Consider the following 18,018-nt stretch of genomic DNA (forward strand, 5'->3'; position numbering starts at 1 on the left):
GGAGTCCAAGGCAGTAAAGTTGGTGCTGCTGTCTGGGTGGGAGGGATGGTATTACTCTTTCCCCTGTCATTCACAGTGACATTAGCCAACTGTGGATGTTTGTACTTGCTGATGAAGGCAATTAGCATTCCTCTGAATGCGTTCAGCTGCCCTGTCCAGCTGAGATGTCTCAGAGGGGGCATGTGCTCACCGCACCCTCCACATTTGATAGTTGAGGAGAGCTAGTTATCTGTTGGGTAGGAATTGGCATAATGACTAAAGGTGAGAGAAAAAACAGGATAAAGAAGGAAACTTTATCTCGTTGGACAGATCAGTCTGTCTATTTTATATAAAAGTCCCTGGCAGTAACAGTGATGATTTTTTACAAATCTGTGATCCACAGCTACATGTTGGTGTACCACTAACTGTACTGTGCATGTGTTTGTCCCTGTAGCGGACTGCCAGCCTCCATGTCAGAACCGGGGTTCCTGCAGCCGCCCCCACACCTGTGTGTGTCGTTCAGGATTCCATGGAGCCCACTGTGAGGAGGTTTCCCCCGAGCAGGTCTACATCCGCACCGGGATATCCAGGGTGTTGACCCCCATCCAGCCTGGCACTGATTCTGGCCAGTGGCAGCCAGTTCGCAGGCGACCCACTGAGAGGCAAGCAATTGACACCAATACCAGAACCCAGATCCCCCAACCTCTACCCACCAGGTTGCCCCATTCAGCAGTGTAAGTCTTTCATCACTTCTCCCATATATGGGGAATCATAGAATACATTAGTGAAAAAAATACAGTAGTCTCTTATCTTCTCTCCTGTGAATGAAGAACTAGAGAATACACAAATTATGAAAAAGAAGATGCAACAGAAAAGAAAAATATGATCATAGTTTCTTAGAAACATAAACTTCCAGTCAGAGTCAGGGTCTGACAGATTGTTGGGCCCTGTAGAATCTGTGCTGTCACTGTTTGAATGCTGCACATAACCTGGACCGGTGAGGCCTTCCTCAAACACTAAGCTACTCATTTCTTGGTTTACATCGAGGCTGTGTAATGATTAATCTCTGTTATTTTGTGTTTGGTCATCCTTAACTTGGTCAACTGGATGTAAATGGTCTTTTCTTGGCCTTATATGTAACCCAACATGAAAAAGCTTTTTTTTTTTAAATTCATTGAATTTATTTCTTTATCACAACTCCTGATTAATTATACTTTAAGGCTGCTTAGGAAGATATTGCAGCTACTTTGTGACATATATGAATATATCTCTCAATCCACAAGTAGGTCCTGTTTAATAAACCACAAACATTGGACATAAATGTAAACTTTTAATAAACTAATATAAACTAATGCAGATGAGCTGCAGTTGGATCACTGAGTAAAGAGATGGAAAAGTTCATTAGTTTGAATTGAGTAGTAATCAAAGTGTTTGATGGCATTTTGATGGTTTTTGATCAACCTTTTTGTACACAGTGACATGAGATCGAATTAACACACACACACACACACACACACACACACACACACACACACACACACACACACACAAAACCAAACAAACACACACACACACACACACACACAAATATATATTTTCCTCAATGTCTTCCTTAGACTGGCTGGATATTTTTTGTTGGTAAACCACTCTCATCCTAACAGTGACATTGACTGAATGTGTAAACTCTTATGAACATGTCCAGCATCATTGCTGTGATGATAATTGCCTGCTAACCAAATAAAATACAGTCATAAGATAAGTGTACTGGATAAAGTCCTGGTAAGGTAGGTGCAAGGTAGGGCTGAAGGTTTGAGTTTATATTATGACTGACACTAATTATAGCTTGAGACATTTATTAAAGCAGACAGGAGATTTTATGAGACAGCAAAGTAAGACCTTCACATTAATATTTATTAACGTGTTATCCCTGGATTCTCTAAGGGGGGCTTGGAGGACCCATAGCATAAACAAAACATGTAAAATCAAGGGAAACCAAAATGAGTGTAATTTCCAAGAGAGAAATTGCAGTAAAATAGTCTAGTGAGTGAAAAATGTAGTTTGGCAGGGTTTCTTGCCTTTATGTAGCACCATAAAAAACAATTTTCTCTAGACCCTAGTCACTCCACTGCCCCAACAATGAGTACTGGCACACATAAGGTGCACAGGAGCAGCTCCGTGTGCCTACCTTTGCGCCTTCATACCTTAGGCTCCTACTTCTCCAGGTCTGTCAATCATTTTGAAGGTGCCTCCCAGTGAAATACCTGCAAGGAGCTTGAGTGCTGCTGTTTGACTAGGCCTCCTTTCAGGTGTCAGAGCTTTGCCAGCTCTATGATGGGTTTTGTTATGGCTTGAACTTTGTTACATTAGATACTGAAAGGATATATTTGTTAAGCGGTATGAAAATAATATCATGCTTTATCCACATAAAGGTTGGGCTTTATTTTATTATAGTGTTTTCCTGTTAGCTTTGATCCCAACAGCTTTCTAAACCATGAAGGATGTAATGGATGCTATTTTTGTATAAATGCCGAGGAATGTACATTTTCTTTGCCAGTTTGGCGTCTTTGACGCATCCCAGCAAAGCTCTTGAATGTATAGTTAATGGTGGTGATGTACAGTTTGGTGGTGTCACAGAATTCAGTCTGTGAAATTTTTAAATATTCCAGCCAGTGCTTAGTGGATCAAATCTTCATGTGCAAATCTTCAGCACTCTTTCCCCACACCGCTCTTTGTTTTGTAATTAATCCAAGGCTTCTGTTTAAAGTGCGCAGTTGCCATGCACATGTTTGCTTTGATATGCTCTCAGTGAACAATTTTTGCAGTCTGAATCACAGGCCTGTAACCAGCACTTTCTTGTTTTTAGAATTATGGGAGCCAGACACAGGATCTTAGTCCCATATTCTGGGAAGCTGAGTGGTCAGAGCATCTCTCTCAGGGCTGACTAATGTCTCTGAAAACAGGTGGTGCTGATCTTCACATGAGCCACTGCATAAATGGGATGCAGAAAGTGATACTACTCAGACATATTAGCTGTAATTACATTTCATTGTGGACAATGTGGATTGTCAAAAAGAAATATTGTGACAACAAGGACTAGTAAGGATTTTAATTTTTAGCATTTTAAGTGTCCAGTATGATGTTAAGCATGCTACTGTAGCTCACCTGGTAGAGCAGCTAGAGCAAGGTGCACACATGCTGTCATACTGATATCCATATTGCTCTGGATAAAAGCTTCTGCCAAATGGCAGAATCTGATAAGAGGCATGTTCCCTTGGGATTTGAACCCTTGACCTAGTGATGCTGGCTAATTTACCTTTTTTACTAGGTGAGCTAAGCTTGATCTACAGTCAACTTACTGCACACTGTGTCAAGTTACATAATCCTGGGTGCAAATCCAGAAGTGAAACTGCTGCCTCCAGTGGGCAGTAAGTCTTTGTGTCAAATATCAGAGCATACTTCAGAAATGCTGTTGAACTTACCAACAGGACAAGAGTAACATGAGGTCAATGTCAAATTGCTGAAGGGTGCCAAGCCCACATTAACAAGTACAGCTTCTGCCCTGCAAATTTATATGTCTTGCTGGTTTTGTCCAATTATCTGTACATTCTCTTCCTCATTCCATTTTAAAGAGCAGTTGCCCTGAAATGCATGCTCAGAGATTTTCATGAATCAACCAATCAGCAAATTTGAAATGTTTCATACGTACATTTTTATGCAATTTTTGGACCTTTTCTATTTATACAAAAGCGACAGAGATGTTGCTTGTTACCTTACTTATTTGCCATGTGTCACACTTCACAGATCCTGTGCTGTGCTTGTGTCTGGGAAAACGATTTGGGTGTTCCACGCCAGGAAGTAACACCTTTCCACTGTCGTGGCCTGTGCTTCTGTTTGTTCAGCTATGCAATGCCGAACACCCCCACCCCCCCAAAAAAATGGGATTGTGGTATACAGGACCCAATAGGTGCCTTGGCTAAGGGTTAGTAAAGCCGGACATTGTGAAGGGCTTAAGAGGTTGTCTGGCTGTGCTGTGTCTAGCCAGTTCAGCCCAGACAGCCAACTCCAGTCCTCAGGCTGCTGCCAGCTGGCCTCCTGCTGTAATGAAATCACTATTTGCAGACTCTCAGCAGGGCAGCATATGGTGAGAGTGTGCACTGGTGTATTTTTTTAAGGGAAGCAGTTTGTTACCGGTGGAGATTGTTTCAGCTACCTTAAACCATTGCAAAAAAACCACATTTTTTTTTCTCTTACATTAAACCAGGCTTTCTGCAGGTGGCAGAATACTGTTGATAATAAGGGGAAAATGATATATGTGCAGTCACAGTGTGAACACTTAAAACTCACACACAAAATCCTGAGGTATATATGGTTAGGTCATGAAGCAAGTTTGCTTCCAGAAAAATAAAAATAAACTGGTAAAATTTAGAAAGTCGATCCTGAAGAACTCTTCTTTTGAGTCTGCTGAACTGCTAATAAAGCCTCATCTGGGAAGCAGATGTAGGGATACAATTTTGCCCCAACAAATGAAATGAAAAGACTGGCAAAAAATCACCTTTCCCTGATTTCCTGATCCCATGTATTCCTGAGGTCTCCCATATTTACATCTCCATCCTTCCTTTATCTAGATCCTTGGATTTTTGCCATCTCATGATGAGCCAGAAATGAAAAGGTTCTGCTCACTAACCTTAAAATAACAGCTTCCTTTAGCCAGAACCACACAAATAATTGGTTTATTCAGCCCCTCACTTACCCATAGCTGGACTAACGGTAATGTTCACTTTCCTTTGAGACTCCAGCTCATGTGCATTCTTGTGTACTTTCCGGAAGATATTAGAAAGTACAGCCTGAGTGTGTTATTAGTCATAGCTTTATGTGGTTAAGGGACAGTTGCGCGCACACAAAACACACACACATGCATGCGCGCGCGCGCACACACACACACACACACACACAGACACACACAGACACAGACACACACAGACACAGACACACACAGACACAGATTAATTACACCGATTATGTACTCAGATACTCAAACTTATGCACTCAAACTTTAAGCCCCTTTTCCCCTTCTCTCATCACTGTTGTCCCAGACGCCAGGAATAGCTGGTGAGATGATCTGTTGTGGCAGGCGAACGGGGGACTGGAGCCCTCCTCTGAGCTCCCCAGCCTGGCCTCACTGACGTCAGGGCTCCACAGGAAAAAGATGAGGGCTAGCTCAGGAAGTGCGTGTGGCATGCACTTTCAGCGCCCCAAAAGGTGCTGTCTGTCAGTGGCCAGCCCTTACATAATGGTAGACAGATAATGGTAAGATGGATTTTGGCATCTATTGGAGGAAGCTCTTTTTTGAACTGTGATGACCTAGAGGTTAGAACATCTTAAAAAAACATTAACACAAGCTTAATTGTAAAGTTTATGTTGCAACATGAATCTCTGCACACTCATTCCTGAAATGTGCTACAGTAAATGTGTTCCTTAAAATCCAATTGGCATAAACAAACCCACACCTGATAAACAAGCTTTCAAATCTGACTCTTACTGATGTGGGAAAATGCAGTAGTTTTACCAATGTCAATAAACACTGATGGATAAATCATTAAGTAAAACATTAATAGTATTTTTACTTTTTTCACCACTTCTAAATACACCACATACAGGTATACATGAGACAGTGTAACTTTGAGAGTGTGTATTTAAGAGTAGTTCTTCTATGTATATTTTCCTTTGTTACTTAGAAGAAGGAATGTAACACACAATACCTTTACACATTAGAATGATTTCCACAGTACTGGCTAGTCATGTCACTTGTTGGTGTATGACTAAACCCAGCAGCTGATGACCTAAGTTTACTCAGACACCAGCACCCTTCCTCAGAGGAAATTTGAGGTTTCTCTGGGAGTTTTGAAAGCATTAACCAAGGCAAGGCATTCATTTTATTGTAACCACAAGTCTAAATATAGGTCCATAGAACAGCTGCCAGTGATGACCAGTGTTATTTGTTGTAGAAGCACATGTATTGAGATGTGGAGTGGTATTATTGTCCCACTATGGGCTAGTGACAACCGTAAGTATAATTTGGTATAATTCAAAAAGATGACTTCAATTGAGAAAGAAAAGTAAATAATGCTAATATAAAAAAAAGTAGTCTACTTTGAATAGTAGAAATAAGAATCACACAGTGTAACTGTTATGAAATGCCTCATTGGGAGGCTTTACTTTTCAAATACTGTATATCAGAAATTAAAAGTTTTAATCCACTTCACATGCCTGGCTCTTCTGTAAGGCGTGGTTTATAAACATGATGTTGTCATAGCAATCCCAAAGCCGGGAAGTTGTGTGTACTGTTCTGCAGACTGGGCCTCTGCCTGGGAAAGCTATCCTATTCTACCACCTGGCAATCTGCTTTTCTGATCTAACAGGAACATCCAGGATAAGCATGTGAAGGCTGGGACACCTCATCCCATGACCCAGAGAGGAAGCCACTTGCCAGACCTCTGAGGGGCGGGGAGGGTGGGGACAAGGGCAGGAGGGAGGCGAATATGTTCCTGACAGATATTGACTTTCACATATGGAATAGCTCTTATTCCATTCCTGACAGCGAGGTAGAAACTCACATCCAATTTATGTTAACCAGGGAATCACAAAGATGTGTTATCTTTGTTGTCTGTGTTTATGCATCTGGGTGGACCTCAGCAGTACAAGGGAAGTCACAGCCAGAGTGTCTCCATGTGTCGGGGTAAAACGAGTGTGTCTGTGACATGGGGTTGACCTCTGACATATGAGTTGCCTCCTGAGCAGTGTCACTCTTTGGTGTGGAGGGAGTGAGGGGTTAGCGCTTTCCGGAGCGGAGGTGACATCCTCTGCAGTGATTTAGAACAGAAGGTTCTGTTGGATTTCACTGCAAACACTGGATTATGTAACATCAACATAACAGAGACTGCAGCCTCAGCATTCAACATGAATCTGCATCCTTCACACCAGCCACAAGGTATTATTACTTCAAATAATCATAACACACTACTTCAGATGCTATAAATATTATGTTTAAATATACAAAACTTGTTCTAATATGAGTTTAAGGTTTAAGTTTATGCTGTTGGCTAAGACATCTTTAAATCTTGAGTTCTTAACTGTAATCTAATTGTATTTTATAGATTTCAATTGTGTTAATGGAATTTATGATGATGCAAGCATTTCAAAACATGTGGTAACACTTTCCCCTTAAATTTCCCTTTAATTTTGTTTAGCAATTCATAAACTGAAATTGCCAGTAATCTATAAACTGTAATCATATTAATATAATAAAGTATAAGTATTTTACCCCTTATTATTAATTAGTCATAAAATACTGTGTGTAGGAAATGAATTGCTTAATGTTAACTGTGAAAAGAAAGCATTTTGAGACTAGGACTTCACTTTTCCACATTCTTCTTGCACTCTAGGCTGTTGTGCACCTGTTTGGCTTAGATATTGATCCACAGAGGTTTGTCAGACCTTAATCTTTATGACTTTAGAACTTCAGTATTCAACAAGACCATTTATGCTGTGGCTGCCTCTGTCTCGTTGAGACAGTTATTTACATATTTTTATATAGGTGGAAAATTCCAGAGACCTTTTTTTGTGGTCTCTTAAGTTTTGCAGGTATCTTCCAGGCCTGCTGATTTGGGGCCCTAAATATCAGAACTGCAGGGTCCCTTGTGCCCCTCTAGGAGCCACTGGTCTCTGCCTATCCTCTCTGTGCTCTAGTCTTAATTCTTACTCCTTCAAGTGCTGAGTGGGACATTGACGAGTTGCTGTATATGACAAGTCGTATAGACCTTGAGGGAAAAATAGCCATTTCAGTTACTTCCAACCAATAAATATACCAGGAATAATGTATACATAAAAAGCATATGTTAACATGTAATTCATGAAATATCTCTCAAAATGAAAGATTAGAATTGGATACATTTTTTGTTTCCAACTTCAATTGAAAGGTCAGCTATATCTGTTTTATGAAGCAAATGACTGCCTCCTGTATAAGCACAAAAGAAGACACCAGAAAACTGCCCAGTAACTCATTCTGGATGCCATGTGTACAGCATCTATATCCTCGACATTCATGATAAGAAGGGTGGGGAAAGGGAATATGGACTGATTTTGCATTTGTTGCTGAAGATACTTGTCTCATGACACACTCACCTTTTCTTAGAGGAGCAAAATATGCCATGATTTGCAATTACACAAACCCACAATGATTGAAGATGCTATCAGTGCACAATAGGCCAATTGGGGCTTAATTGTTCACTGATGTTTGGCCCTGTCCAGTATGGATAATAATGGAGACCACAAGTCCTCTGCTTCATGCAGGAAAATGGTCTATTGCCAAAGCTCATCTTAAATGCCAGGTGTACAGCTGCCTTGCATACAGAATAAATGAAAAATGTATTCCATGTATTGCTGCTTACGTTATGCATTGGTGTTACTTATGGTGCTTTAGATAGACAAGATTATTTTTAGTTTGTTTGGTTGGAGGAAATTTTATAGTTTTCATAAAGTTTTCAAATTAACAATGAGAACCACAATTAAAACATATGTCTTTAATTGAATGTACAAATAACCATTAAAGAAATAAGTATTTGAATGCTTTCCTTCAGAGCTCAAACCTACTAACCTTAAAGCAGATGCTCTATTTGCCAGTTGTTCTTGCATGTGAACACGGGTTTTTTGTGCAGTCTTCTCCGCGACATCTAACATGTCTTCAGAGTTTGTTGGTTCCCTGAATATGGCAATGCAACTATAACCAGTAGAAAGAAAAATACTAATAAAACCCACATCTAGTTTCTTAGTCTGCTGTATGTGTGCTGCCATAAAAACAACAACTCAGGAACAGACTCCTTCATCATCAAGTCTCTGATTGAATCCACATGTCTGCAGTAAAATATTACTGCATAGTAAATTGATAATAAGGACATTGGCTCGTTACATGCCATTAGGGCTAGGAAAGACAGATGTTGATAAAGTCACTTACAAAATGTTCATTTTTTAGAGACATTCTGATGAATGTAATGGTAATTCCTGGTTGGGGATGTCATGTTTGGTTAATGTTTTTTTCTTCACTAGGGAAGTGCACCAATGGTTGCAGTGCAGTCTGTAAACAATTGGACATTGAGATACAATTACATTTGAGTTGTTTTGCCTTTGTTCTCCAATACACTGGATTTGACCTGATAAGAACTGCAATCCTTTTTATATATAGTACTTGGACAGTTGTCACTTGACCAACTGTGTTGTTGTATTATTACAATAAGAGAGCTAACAAAAGTTCTAGAGTTTATTCTAGTCATGGCATTTGCACCTGGACTTTGTTGCTGTCATCAACATGAGAGCCAAAGAAGGAAAAACAAGTCCTTATGAATCTACCAAATCAGAACAAAACAATAAAACACAGTACATGTAATATGTATGTGTCAAAGTTGAATTGTAAATTGTATTTCAATTCAGTGTTTTGAAGTACATCACACAAACACCAGAAACTGTCACTGTAGAGGCCCTTATGCACTGCAATATATATGTGGGCAAACTGTAATGGCTAAGCAGTGTCTCTCCTAAATCCCTCACACCACAAACGAGCAGCCCAACTGGCTCCTGCACATAAGAATGACCATGAGAGATTAAACTTTCCCAAAGGGCTGCAATTTACATTCAGGCTTTGAAGTAACAGAAACCTCTGGGGTTATTTTAGTTTTATTCCACTGAGGACAAAGACCATACCAGCTTGCCTCTTTGAAAAGGCTTGTGTTGTCCAAGAGAGATGTGCCAAAACAGTTTTTATTAAGCTGTCACTGACATACACCGAAGAGAAAAATATTGCAGTTTATATGTCAGAGGTATGGTAAATGTTAGGTGCAGAGCCCTCATTGTAAAGAATATGGGAGCAACCTCAGACTCTGTAAATAATGTCTGGGAAAGCAGGTCTGTCAGTTAAAGGTGGTTGACCACTAAGAGGGCAGCTGGGTGTTATTTTTGGTGAGTAATACCAGATCATAATGTGAAAACGCCATGACTACCGCACCCTTACCACCTACCTCACTTTGCCTTTAGAATTTCCCACTTTAAAACTTAAAAAAAGGACTAGCTAATCTGATTCACTTACATGCTGTGACGCAGACGGCTCAGAGGAAGCGAGAGGCGGGGTTGCGGGGAAGTGCTTTTTATTATCCATCGATAATAAAGAACCAAAAGCACTAAATAAACAAAATACACAAAGTAATCCTTAATGTGCAGCGCTGTCTTCGTGTTTTAAATAGACACACAATTAGCGGGGACAGGTGCGCACAATCAGTACTCCAGGGATGGGGAGCGAGGCTGGGAAGTGGAGTGATCCCTATGACAAGTGGGCGTCTCCTTCCTGCTGGCAGGCCGGCCTCCCGTGACACATGCGCATTGATACGTTCTTCTCTCACTCTGCTGACATGTTCTGCTTTCTTCAGTTTAGCAGATACGCATGATATAGTGTGAGCATAAACCACAACAATGATTCTGGATTTTGTCAGGTTTAGAGCATTTCAATTGTTTTACAAATAAAATATAGAAAAATACTATGAATATATAAATATGGGTTTGAGACACCGTAGCTGAAATCTCATAACCTCATAAACTCATTGCTATAAAAAACCCCAGAATATGTTGCAATGGGAAACATTGCAACAGTGTTCAGAGAGCATACAGGATGATTTGTAATCCTTGATGATATCCTAGACTTTTTATGTCATTGTCTAATATGGAAGAAGTGGTTGTTCTTTTACCAGGATATTAATCTATACTATGTAGGAATTTTTTAAGAAAAAATATTTTATCATTGAAGCTCAGTTTAAATCTATGGATATATATTCAAAACAAGGCCTCTTGTTTCCATGGATTCTGTGTAACCCTTTAAATTAGACTGGCCCAGCTAATTTCTGTAAAACTTCTGTAAAAATTACTGTAAAAAATTCAGATCAGCATAAACATAAAGGCCAAAATACTTTCTTCCAGATTTCTGTGCTGGCCCTTCCCTTGACAGTTGTTGTGAGGCATGTCTTGCTACAGCAACTCCATTGTCACTGGGACTTGGATGTATGTTAAATGAACTGGTCACTAATGCACCAGAAGAGCAAGCCACAGTGTATCATATGTATTACGTAGCACAGGTACTATACATAAAAGACATTTGTGTTTAAAATCCATTTATTCAACATCATTGTGAAATCATGAAGTGGTTTCCATATTCTCATTAATATGAAGCAGCAACCAACATGCAGGACCTCATGTTACCATTTCAGTTGTTTGTCATGTGGATTTCATGAAAATATGACAGATGTGGATGTGTTTACATGCACAAGCTATAGTTGCATGAGAAGAGGTGATCTTGCAGAGTCAAACATCTGTTTGGAAGAAATTTAGCTTCTGATGTAAACAACAGTGGCAGACTTTGAATACACAAGCACCATTGCTTATTTAATCTTGCCTATAGAACCTTTAACTTATATCAACAGGGCTAAAAAGTACAGCTCAATTTTAAAAAATACACACACACACACAAAAACACACATACACACACACATGAATGTTCTACAGAATAAATGGTAATGGACATCTCAAGCATTTTTATGATTACATAATTTGTACTTGATTTACAACTTCAAATTTTCTTTGAAGTTGAATGTTTTTAGACCAAAGATACTTTAAATTCCTCAGTTGGAGCACTTCTATATTTCCTAAGTCTTTTGTTCCTCTATGAAAGCAAGGACATTCTGCACAATATACCTCTGTATTTGTCAGAGGTTCCAAAGCTCAGTAACAATTATACCATTTGCCAAAGTGCTGTTGTTCCAAATTAGTCTGGCGATCTCAATTTTCATTTTCTAGCACTGAAATTAAGTATGCTGTGGTTTGAGTTTTTTATGAGAACTTTGAACAAACTTAGATTTCCTTTGGATTTCCATCAGCTGCCACTTCCCGATTTGCCAACAAGCCTTTTGATTGCAGCTATTTGTGCCAAGCTTTTATGCAGTGTGTGCCATCTGTGTAAACCATCAGTTCATTAAGAGTGGTACAGGAACATTAAGGGCAATGTGTAAATATAAAACCTTCTTTCTTCTGTTCCCTTTTTGTCTCCAGGTGCTCAGAAAGATATAGTGAACTGTGCTAATGCCCTTGCCTGTGTCTTTACCACTCCAGACTTCTTCTCAGGTTGTTTCCAGTCCATTGCTAAATATAAGGCTTGGGCATGGGCCATTTTCACTGTTCTTTTGTTAGTGGCAATTTGAGCACTGTGTGCCAAATCCCAGACCGGGCAGGCGATGCCAGAGAGTCCTGTCTGATGTCAGACAGCTTTGTTTAGACAGTCGGTTCATAGCCAAATGACTATTTCCAACTCCCAAACACAGTCTTCATATCAGGCTGTTTCTGCATCAACTGACCAATGCCAAATGCAGGGACATTAGATGTGGGTTCATGGACTTCCAAACAACTCAGAATGACAAATGGGCTTTGCCATGGTAAAATGGTTTCTCTGAATATACCTCTTTATGTTCAGAGTCTGCAGTGAGCTTTCATGTCATACTGTATGCTTGATCCACTAGAGAACAAAGCAAAATAAAATGTTGACTGAAATGTTTAATAATACTACCTATAAATTAGAAATGTAGAGGTTCCTTTTCTCAAAAATGTTGAAAATTAAACAGTTCAGTTCCATATACAAGGGTGAATATATGCCATGAATTGATAGAATACCGTTATGTTGACTTGAACATTAAGAATGCATTGATGTGCTTTTGATGGTCTTTTATCAGCAGTCCAAAGTATTGCAGTGCTAATGATTTAATGATGGTAATTTCATATGAAGGAAGGAGCCAGGTTTATCTTTTGACATGTAAGGAAACAAGCCCTTGCTCTGCACTGTCTGGAACAAAATGTTGTCAAGAACAGGTACAGTTTATGCTCATTTTCTCCTTTCAGCTGCCATAACTTTGTATAAATTAGATCAAGCATGTCTAGCACCTATAAACCACAAATAAGGAGTTCAGAATTGTAGGGATAGCAAGGGAAATGTTTACCCACATACCCAAGTACAGAAGCTGCCAGACCAACAAAACCCACATCCAGAATGTCACAATAGAAGCATTCCTCTACCCCCTCCAGTTGCGGAATGCCAGCCATTTTGCTTGGCAGGCTTACACTGCATGATACTTTCACATGATAACTTATGGAAAATAAGCAAAGCAAATATTCACAGAATTTTTGTTTTTCTTTTAAATGTTTTCCAGTTCTGATTTTGATGAAGTTATATTTGATTCCCGTCAGTTTAAATGCCCTCAGAGAACACATTTCTTCTCTAAAAAAGATGCAGTGCACATGCTGAAAAGCTGATCCTGGAAAGTAAAGGAAAGTTGCCAAAAGGACTGTTGTATGGAGAAGACAAGCAAGGAGAGATGTTGTCCTTTGCTCAGCAGTTAACATGATTAGTTATTTCCCAGACATGGTAAAAATCATTTAGTAGGATGCCAAGCTTCACGCATGATAAACTAAAGTTATCACTTTAATGGCTGTAGTCATTCAAATATTTTTCTCCATCAGGTATAATCCCAAGGCACATTTCATCAGGTGTTTGAACACAAATTGTCTGGTATGTTTAAAGTCCTCAGTGGCACAACTCATTTTTGATTTCACTGTAAAGTGGAACCAGATCTCACCAGGTATATAGGAAGCCTCAAAACTCAGGGTAAACTTTCAAATGCATCCAGATCACATGCTGTTTTCTTTTTACCTTGTTTCTCTGCAGTTGCAAAAATTCCCATAGCTGTGTTATAGTAACTAGTCTGCAGGAGCCTGGAGAACTTGAACACTGTAGGAAAAATAACATGGCAAGATATGTACAGACCTCAATTTCAGTTAGCTAAGAGGAAAGATATATTTGGCAATGTATGACAACATTTTTTAGATTTTTTTTTATTATATTTCCTAACAATGGTCATGAAGCATTTGGCTAAATTATTTGTTCTGTCTACTTTCAATAAACACTATTTGCTGTACCTTTACTGATCTATTCTGCATATTATTCTGAGCTATCTTCTACAGAATTGGAGGATCAGAATTGGATCACAAGACTGCAAGGTCATTTGGTATTTGAACAGGTTAAATCTGCTACTCTGATCATACCATGTATATGCTATGTATAATCTAGTTAGTTTTATGTGCTTTTGTTTGAATTTGGGTAGGTCTATAACTCTGTGAGGTCTGGTTAAGGATGTGTAACATGCTGTGTGGTCCTCAGCCTTAACCACATAAAAACCATAAACAACAACAGTACAATGCAAAATTCACACAATGAATAATGCTGTACTCAATTAAAGAGTGAGCCTTATTCCATTTGAATTCAGTGAGCAAGAGATGCCAACAATTTGAAACAAAATACTCACATATTTGACACACTGAAATGCTTAATGAAACTTTGATTACCCTCTTATGTGATTGAATTTGTCCACTGAGATCACAAACGAAATATTTGAATGTGTCATTACTCACATTTTGATGTGAGTGGTGCCTTGATTACAAGTGATCACATTTATCAGTGACTTGGAGCTTTTGGTTTCTTTTAGAACATTTAGAATGTGTTATACAGTTATACAGTTTGATCTTCTGTAAACAGTATGTCTAAGAGTCAACAAGAAAACAAACTCTTGTTATTCTTCCAATCACTAATCTTCTTCCAATCACTAATCTTCCATAAACAGAAAACTGGATATACAATAGAAAGAACAAGAGGCAAATATAATATATTTTTAAACCAATTCTATCATTTTTCTCCAATTCATCCCCCCATCACAACTATGCATATATATGCATTCAAATACTGATCTGATACTATGTGATACTTGTGATCAAAAAAGAACCAATTGCTGGCTTACAAAAGCACCAAATTAATTTCTTTATGTCAAAATATTTTCAAAATAATAATAAACATATAAAGAATAACTTGGAGTTGGAAGTTGTTCCACTTTTTAGAATATTTATAGATTATAGGTCTGTATTGTTAGTGATCTTTATCAACTGTGTGGGATTCTATATTTGTATATGTTGTAATTAATAATGTTGCTGTTTGTAGTGCAACTGTTAGTATTTGTTTTTTGCTAAAATGTTGACGCTTGTAGAGAAGATGTAAAATTTCTACAGAAGTAACCTATAAAAGGAAGACATCAATAGGTGTAATCAATGACCTGACAAAGCCTGAGGGTGAAAAAGTGTCAATTATTTGTAAGCTTGCCAGTTGTTTTTGTTAATGTGAAAAAAACTATTTGAAGACTGCAATCTGAGAGCACATATTTCTCCTTTTTAAATTATGTGATACTTGAAAACGTTTTTCACTCTCCCCAGCAAATTCTGTGGATATTTTCCTGGTGATGTGGTTTTTGCATTGTTCACTCAGAGTATCTAAAGGGATTCCTGTCATCTTAGTGTAGCAAGCCTTAAAGCAATGTGGATGACATCAAACAAGTAAAAGGAAGCCATTTCATCCATTTCAGTGAGGAAATGGACTGAGATTGTAAGGCAAGATATGTGGTATTGGCCATGCTCATGTGGTAAGGGGAGAGTCTGCCAGGTGTCTCACAAATCCAGTGGAAAAGGTATCACAAGTTCAGGCTACTACAGTCCCACAATGTAACTAGCATCACAACAGGCTTAAGCTACTCTAAGGATTATAGTGCCACATTGTTTTCCATTATCCCCTTCCAATAAGAAATATGCCTAGTGCCTCTAACTTCTGAGAACTTGGTTAACAGCCGTCTGATAGGTGTAGACTTTATTTGGAGTTGTTGGAGGGTATCGTATCAAGTGTCTGGCTTTTTGTGGCTGGATTTTCTCCATTGGCTCTGTACACTGGCAGTAAGAATGAAACTTCGGCTCTTCAGAAGAAAGTGACATGCCAGGAACTTGCTTTGACTGTTCAGCACCTAAAAAAGCACCTAATTTGCTAACGTGTGTGTTCAGACTTTGTTTAAGCTCGTCTTCTAGGCAAATGGATAGTAATAGAGGTTTTCAGCCATTGGCCGTGTGCCACTGCTGCGTATTGACCCGTTTCTGTGCTACTCTCTTCGCTGCTCTTTTCCTCACACTCATGTTTGCTGGGCCACTGACATCTTTTGGATATAGTATAAAACAGAAATGACAGCTGTCTGTTTACACTATAAAATGTCCTTCTTGGTTGTGATTGTTATGAGCAATGCTGCGTAATTCTGTAATTATCAGTAGCAGTTATTAGTCCATTGTTTCACTACACAGCACTTACACCCGTGATGGGGAAGATCTATGATTGGTAAGGTTAAGACCCTGTAAATTCTGTCATTTGAACACTCACAGGCCATTCAGTAGAAACATTCAAGTTTAATTGCAGCCAAGAACTGGAATACATATCCTTTGAATCTGGATGTTTTCTTTTTTTTTTTTCAGAATGTTTGTGATATAGTTATAATTACCTACAGTGGAAGACAAGTGCTGATTCAATTATCTCATGCTTTGTTTTCTGCTAATGTTCTGCTAATCAGCAATGACTGTTGTGATGGTGTGGATTGCTATAAATATTAAACAGAAATCTTGCTCCAGATGTTCCGTGAATCAGAGAAGGGCTTTAGTGAACAGATTTCTCTTGATTCAGTTAGTCAGAATTATGTCGAGCATGGCATCAGATCTGTGAGATCTAATCTCACAGCATTAGCCTTCTTTCTTTTTTTCTCTCTTTTCATGTCTGTCTGTCTCCCTCATGTGCTGAGGAAGTGGCATTATCATGTTTTGTTTACTGTAAACAAGCAAGTATAGAAATGGATTAGTAAAAAATGGTATATATCTGAACTATGTAGTATGGGGAGGTTCCTTCGTTTGGTGATTTATAATGTGAAAAAGGCTAGCATTAAATAATGTATCCAGTATCTTTCAGCAAATAAATTGAGCATATCATGGCTGTAGCGGGTTACTATTCAGGCAGCAATATTACACTTAGAAGTGTAGAAAATGGTTTTAGACTTTAGCAGTCTGAATATCTTCCAAGTACTTTTGCCTTTGATTTGCGAACAGTTTTCTTAACTGTAGGAGTAGTGTCATAACTGAACCCTATATTCCTTTTCTCAGGACACAGGTTAGACGTGGCTCTCCTGAGATCTCCCCCCAGCAGACTGGAGCATCCAGGACAGTCAAGCGCTACCCTTCCTCTACAGGGCCTATTACTTCTAATGCCCTGCCCAGTGGGCACGGTTGGGGGAATGGGCAGAGTCGCGAGTATGCACACAGCCGGCACCTGTCCCCCACGAGTGGCCAGTGGCAGGACTCCCACAGCAACGCAGTGTCTCCGTCAGGTTAGAATCCCAGCCATGTGGGCTGACATGAACCAACAACACTGCATTCAGTTGTGTTTGAATACAGCAGACCCCATGTTGGATGACAGAGTGTTGATATGTCTTTGAGAAAGGTGAGCATAAACAGGCACATAAACACAGATGTAAACACATAAACAGAGATCTGAATAGGCATGCGTTTATTACTGACTCACAATCATTGGGACATGCACGCAAATGTGCACTGATCACATGCTCATTCTTTGCCCTCTCAAGTCTGACTCACACTGCACATACACACAAATTAGTCTGAGGGAAAAATTAACGTGACTTCAAGACCCCCTCTCTTGTCCCTGATTTTCATCATAGAAGCCTCACATGTTTGATGTCCTAGGGCTTTAGGGCCTGGGTCGCTTTCCCTTACTGAGCTCTGTGCACACGCACTGCACAAACCAGGCACATGTTCTGAACCACATCTTTGTACTTTGGCTTCAAGACCTCCCCTTTACACTCGTTTAAAATGATAGATTTGTTGTAAAGTTGCCATCCATAGAAACACAGGCATCATAACTAATGTAGTTCTAAAAAAGAACTAATAAAAAAAGATTTGTGCAAATGATTTTTTTTGCCAGGTTGGTCCTCATAAACACAAGGCCTCTGTTTTTGGAGGTTTGTTTTTTCACTCATTGAC

The 18,018-nt window shown here is 39.1% G+C and overlaps 1 protein-coding gene across 4 annotated transcripts in view; it reads left to right on the top strand.

Annotated features, from left to right (window-relative positions):
* Window positions 1-18,018, top strand: part of LOC113580675 (latent-transforming growth factor beta-binding protein 2) — an 82,712-nt gene that overhangs the window by 13,240 nt on the left and 51,454 nt on the right. For 3 of the 4 annotated variants that reach the window (XM_035532707.1, XM_035532710.1, XM_035532708.1), the window contains exons 3-4: window positions 434-713; window positions 17,125-17,348. In XM_035532707.1, the coding sequence (XP_035388600.1) occupies window positions 434-713; window positions 17,125-17,348 (504 nt within the window). The remainder of the gene's footprint in view (window positions 1-433; window positions 714-17,124; window positions 17,349-18,018) is intronic. The other variant, XM_035532709.1, reaches the window with a different exon arrangement.

This window comes from Electrophorus electricus, chromosome 13 (assembly GCF_013358815.1).
Source record: "Electrophorus electricus isolate fEleEle1 chromosome 13, fEleEle1.pri, whole genome shotgun sequence".
Lineage (NCBI taxonomy): Eukaryota > Metazoa > Chordata > Actinopteri > Gymnotiformes > Gymnotidae > Electrophorus > Electrophorus electricus.